At 51.7% G+C, this 5,953-nt stretch overlaps 1 protein-coding gene across 1 annotated transcript; it reads right to left on the bottom strand.

Annotated features, from left to right (window-relative positions):
• Positions 1-1,849: 1,849 nt before the first annotated feature.
• LOC308044946 (olfactory receptor 14J1-like) lies at positions 1,850-3,065 on the bottom strand (the record flags this gene model as incomplete). Its single annotated transcript, XM_080351932.1, has 1 exon — positions 1,850-3,065. The coding sequence occupies one exon, from the start codon at positions 3,063-3,065 to the stop codon at positions 2,124-2,126; it is 942 nt and encodes a 313-aa protein (XP_080208058.1). The 3' UTR covers positions 1,850-2,123.
• Between the last annotated feature and the right edge of the window lie 2,888 nt (positions 3,066-5,953).

Here is a 5,953-nt window from a genome sequence, read left to right as displayed (position 1 = left end):
AACCATAACCCAGCTCTCACACTAAACCATGTCCCTGAGAACCTCATCTAAGCCCCTTTTAAATCCCTCCTGGGATGGTGACTCCCCCTGCTGCCCTGGGCAGCCTGTTCCAATGCCTGACAATGCTTTCCGGGAAATATTTTTTTCCTAATATCCAATCTAAACCTCCCGTGGCCATTTTCTCTTGTCCTATCACTTGCTACTTGGAGAAGAGACCAACCCCCTCCATGTTCCAACCTCCTTTCAGGCAGTTGTGGACAGCGAGAAGGTCTCCCCTCAGCTTCCTGTTCCCCAGGCTGAACAGCCCCAGCTCCCTCAACCACTCCTCATCACACTTGTGCTCCAGACACTGAACAGCTTCGTCGCCTCCTCTGCACTCTCTCTAGTGCCTCACTGTCCTTCTCAAGATGAGGGACCCAAAACTGAACACAGGATTTGAGGTGCAGCCACACTAGTGCTGAGTGCAGCGGCACAATCACTTCTCTAGTCCTGCTGGCCACACCATTCCTGATACAAGCCAGGATGCTGTTAGTCTTTTTGGCCACCTGAGAACACGCTGGCTCCTGTTCAGGCACTGTCAGTCAACACCCACAGATCCCTTTCTACCAGGCAGCTTTCCAGACACTCTTCCCTGAGCCTGTAGTGTTCGTAGAGTTGTGACCCAAGTGCAGGACTCAGCACTTGACCTTGTTAAACCTCAGACAACCGGCCTCAGCCCCATGATCCAGCATGTCCAGATCTCTAGGTATGGCCATCTTCGTGTCCCACGTCATGAGGGATGGACATGGGGACCTCAGTTCAAGGCAGAACATCCTAGTGCTGCATTCAGGCCTTCATGGAACCTGCAGGAATAGCTGATGGCATTTGTACTGAGTCGAGTTCATCTTATGTCCATGATATGCATGCTCATATCTCATCCATACAGTGGAAACATTGGCTTCTGACTTACTCATTCAGTGTCCTTGTGTTGAGGGATGAACAACCTCTCTCAGCTGGGGTGAAGGGCCAGTGCTGGAAATGGTGGTTTTGAGGGGCTGGTCTGTGGTGACTGTTCTGGGCCAGTTTCCCCAGGTTGTCCCATGAACATGGGCACACAGCAGCCCCTGCTCTGCTGGTGCTTCAGGGCTCTCCCAGGAGGCCTGGCTGGGAGAGGACCCTGCTGTGTGCCAGCCCTGCACACTCACACACTTCAGCCCTTCACTGGTATTTTCTTCTCTGGGGCATTTGCCAGTTCAGCCCTCCCACTCCCTCCTGAATTGTGCCACCCCCTGCCCTCCCCCCAGCCGAGCCCGCAGAGCAGCCACACTGGAACTGGAACTGGTCCCACAGCAGTGGGGACCAGTGAGAATGAAGGACAGTGAGAATGTCCATCCAGCCGGCAAGCTGAGTGGGTCTCCAGCACAGGCATCTTGCAGACCCAGGTCCAGACTGGCTCCCCAGGACAGCATGAGGCATTTGGCCTAGGGGATCCTCAGGAAGGTCCTCCGGCCACAGTGCCAAAGCCACCTGCCCCAAGCTGCCACCTGCAGCAAAGGGTTTCTCTTTCCATGTTTTTTCTGCACACATATAGTGCCCCACTCTTCTCCTGGAACATCCCATCTCCCCACAGAGCCCTTTCCCAAGAGAGCTGAGCTATGCTGACCTGGCTAGCTGTTCCTGCCCCCCTTCCCACCCTCCATACAGCTGTGAGCTGGCAGTGCTGCTCTGCAGAGCAAGTGGACTGTGATGCCCAGGGCCATGGGGTGAGTCTGCAGGCTCATGCTGGTCAGGGTGGGAGGAAGACCCAGCTCAGGGTGACTCCTGCTTACTTCCCCTCAGCACACAGACATGGCTCCTGCAGCCCCAGAGATCCCAGAGAGGGGATTCTGGGCAAACAAGGCAATGCAGGGTCCTTCATTTCATTTAAACACACAGAGAGTACAGCTCTGCATTTACACAAAGATTATGGGTCACATAAGACAGGTAGATATGGACATAGACATAAGATGATAAATGATTTTGCTTGTGGAGAGCATTAATAAAACCAAGAAAAGCTAAAACCAAAGAAAACAAAAAAAAAACCTGCAAAACTCAGGCTGAGCTGTTTATGAGTTATATTACAGATAACATGCAGAAGAAAAAGGTCAGCTCATGACTGCTTTTGGAAAGCAAACAGTCATCAGTTTCCTTATGGCATCCTTGAGCTCCTGGTTCCTCATGCTGTAGATGAGGGGGTTCACTGCTGGAAGCACCACTGAGTACAGAACTGACACCACCAGGTCCAGGGATGGGGAGGAGATGGAGGGGGGCTTCAGGTGGGCAAACATGCCAGTGCTGACAAACAGGGAGACCATGGCCAGGTGGGGGAGGCAGGTGGAAAAGGCTTTGTGCCGTCCCTGCTCAGAGGGGATCCTCAGCACAGCCCTCAAGATCTGCACATAGGACACCACAATGAATACAAAACACAGAAAAGCTAAACAGGCACTGACCACAAGCAACCCAAGTTCCCTGAGGTAGGAGTGTGAGCAGGAGAGTTTGAGGATCTGGGGGATTTCACAGAAGAACTGGCCCAGGGCATTGCCCTTGCACAGGGGTAGTGAAAATGTATTGGCCGTGTGCAGCAGAGCATGGAGAAACCCAGTGGCCCAGGCAGCTGCTGCCATGTGGACACAAGCTCTGCTGCCCAGGAGGGTCCTGTAGTGCAGGGGTTTGCAGATGGCAACGTAGCGGTCATAGGACATGATGGTGAGCATAGAATATTCTGCTACTATCAAGAATGCAAATGAAAAGAGCTGTGCAGCACAACCCGAGTATGATATGGCCCTGGAATCCCACAGAGAGTTGGTCATGGACTTGGGAACAGTGATGGAGATGAATCCTAGATCGAGGAGAGTGAGGTTGAGCAGGAAGAAGTACATGGGGGTGTGCAGGTGCTGGTCCCAGGCTATGGTGGTGATGATGAGGCCGTTGCCCAGGAGGGCAGCCAGGTAGATGCCCAGGAAGAGCCAGAAGTGCAAGAGCTGCAGCTCCCGTGTGTCTGCGAATGGCAGGAGGAGGAACTGGGTGATGGAGCTGCTGTTGGACATTTCCTGCCTGTGGGCATGAGGACCTGTCATAGAAGGAAAAGACAGTGACAAGTGAGAGGAGAATAAACAGGCTGTTTCTCATGGAATAGCGCTTCACCGATGGATGGAGGTTTCAGCTCATTCTTTATTTCTACCAAGTGAGAAAAACAGGTCATCACACTTTAAAATGCAGCTTGGACATTTAATTTCTATGAACACACCTCTGGGTGAAAACCCCCTAAATTGGTGTCAGAACAAAAACTGACCCACACTCCCACCCCAACCTCAGAGAGCAAGAGCACCAGGGACAGGTGGAGAAACAGAAAAGAACACTGTAGTGTTTCCGAGAAATAAAGCAAGGACAGAAAGGCAGACGCGCATGCTGTGGAACCTTCTCCTGACCCGGCTGTGCTGCTGCCACTCACATAATGACACTGGAGAGCAAGTACTTTTAGCACCCTTTTTGTTTACCACGTTCCAGGAACCCTTCACCTGGAGGTCCAGCTGCTGAGGTGGAGACTTGTGACCTGGACCCCATGGCTTTGGGGCAGAGGGTCTGCTGGGGAGGAGAGGAGACCAGGGGTTGCACTGGGAAATGTGTCTGCACTGGAAAGGATGTGAGAGACGTTCCTAACTCCCACCCACAGCATTTCAGGTCCATCTCCCTCTCCCTGCCCATGTCTGTGCTGCCTGCAGCTGTGTGTCTGTCCCTGGGTCTGCTCCCTGTCAGTGTCACGGACCCCGTCCCACCCGCTGTGTGCTCAGCTCTGTCCTGCTCACACCTCCTGGCACTGCCCAGGGGCAGCTCTGTGTGGGCAGGGGCTCAGGAGCAGCTCAGATACGTCCTAATGAGAACTGGGGTCTCAGTGTCTGCTCCAAAGAGAGAAATAAATCCCCATCTCCCACTGCACACTCGGACGAGCAAGAGTGGAAAACTGAAAGCAAAGACTCCGTCTGACCCACACAGTCCCCTTCAACCCCACAAGCTCCCTGCTTGCCCTGCCGGGGATCGCTCCTTCCACCCACAGCTGCTGCCATGGGATCTCCCGGGCAGGCTGAGCACTGACCCTGGCAGGCAGCAGAGTCCCTGCCCCGGCACAGCCCTGGGGTGCAGGGACCCTGCTCTGCAGGACAGCCCTGGGCACCCCTGGGTGCTCCCCCTTCACTCATGCTCAGCAGAAGGGGCCATCATGCCCTGTCCCTCTGACAGTGCAGCAGGGAAGCCCTGCTCTGGAGTGTGTTCTTCACTACAACAGAGATACTGTGAGAGAGACCTGACAGATCCTTTAAATTGTGGGATGTATCATCTTTAGATCCCTCCAGGAATCACACCACATAAGAAATAATTAAAAGGTAGAAAAATAATGAAAGAAGCACAATTTGGGGGTAATTCTGTCCAAGAGGTGTACTCTTTAAATTATTAAAACAAAACAGAAGTGAGAGAAAAAGCATTGTTCTAAGAACTTCTTTCAAGATCAAACTGCTGAGGTGTAGTAGATGCTTGGAAAAGCAAGAATGACTGTTAGGAAATTAAAGAGATTTAGGTCATCATGATCATCAGTGAGAATGAGGAGTTCCATGTTACTGTTATCAGTGACAGCACCACTGTTCACAAACAGCCTTCAGAGCATCTCCATTTTTCATGGGCTCCAAAGCTCAGCGTGCCCAGAGTTTGACAGGATTGCTGCAAACCCCTGTGACCCAAATCTCTGCAACTGTATCTGCTCAACAGCCTCTTACCCCAGGAAGGGGAAAACTGCCAATGCAGGAACCAACCCAGAGACCAACCTGCCTGGAGAGCCAGGACAGTTGTGCCACAAAACAGCCGCCTCTGAGGGAAGCTGGAGGTGATGGAATTGCAATGGTTTCAACCCAAGTTATAGAATCATAGAATCATTTAGGCTGGAAAAGACCCTTAAGAACATGGAGTTCAACTGTAAAACAAACATTGCCAAGACCACCACTAAACCATGTTCCAAAGTGCCACATCTCCATGTCTTTTAAACACCTCCAGCCATGGCAGCTCCAATCCTGAGCTGGCAGGACACCATTGGCTGCAGTTGGACATAAGATACTGGTCATGGCTGTGAGTTCAGCCCTCGCTGGCAGAATGTCTCACACCCTCACTGAGGAGGGCAGGGGGCTGGGAGATGGGAGCACGTTTCAGTTTCCAGATCCCAGCACAGAGCCCAAACCATCCTGCCCTTGGACTCTGGATCCCATTTCCTGAGATGGAAAGCTGGTAGACTTCTGAGGATAATCATGTTACAGGCATGAATAGTCCTTCCAGTGTTTGTGTAATATGTCTAGGAATGTCAGTCGTATATGCTTATATTTAAATAACTGTAAAATAGTATCTGCATCTGTGGCAGCCCCTCTGGCAATAACAATTAAATAGATATTTGCACTATAAGGCTCCATACCCATTCCACAAACACACATCTAAGTGGTTCAGATGACGGGTGGTCTGGCAAATGTCACCCTTTGTGTCCCCAGGTGATGGACACTGCTCATGTGCCTCTGCAGAGAGTGGCATTAGCTGGATCCCCTTCTCGGGACAGACTCCTTCCAGGAGAGACACAGACACAGGGGGAACTCATTAGGTCTTTACAGCATTTCACTGGGCATCAGTTTTGACATATTGGGTGCTGTCCTGTGACTGCCCTTTCTGCACAAATGATCATACAAACACAATCATTTAGTGAAACATGGTCATAAAGGGCTGTTATGGACAAGAAATGTAACCATGAACTTTGGAGAGAGCGAGGAAGTTCATAATAAGAACCAGGAAGAACCAAGAAGCTCGAGGCCTCTTCTGAAGAGCGGGAGGCCTGAGCAGCCGTGATTGGCCATTGTAGGTGTGGGAGAGGGTCAGGGCATGTCAGGGAGAAGCAGTGAGATGGCTGATG

This window comes from Nesoenas mayeri (assembly GCF_963082525.1).
Source record: "Nesoenas mayeri genome assembly, chromosome: 12".
NCBI lineage: Eukaryota > Metazoa > Chordata > Aves > Columbiformes > Columbidae > Nesoenas > Nesoenas mayeri.
Note: the sequence above shows the minus strand (reverse complement) of the source record. Positions and strands in the feature narration are given on the sequence as shown.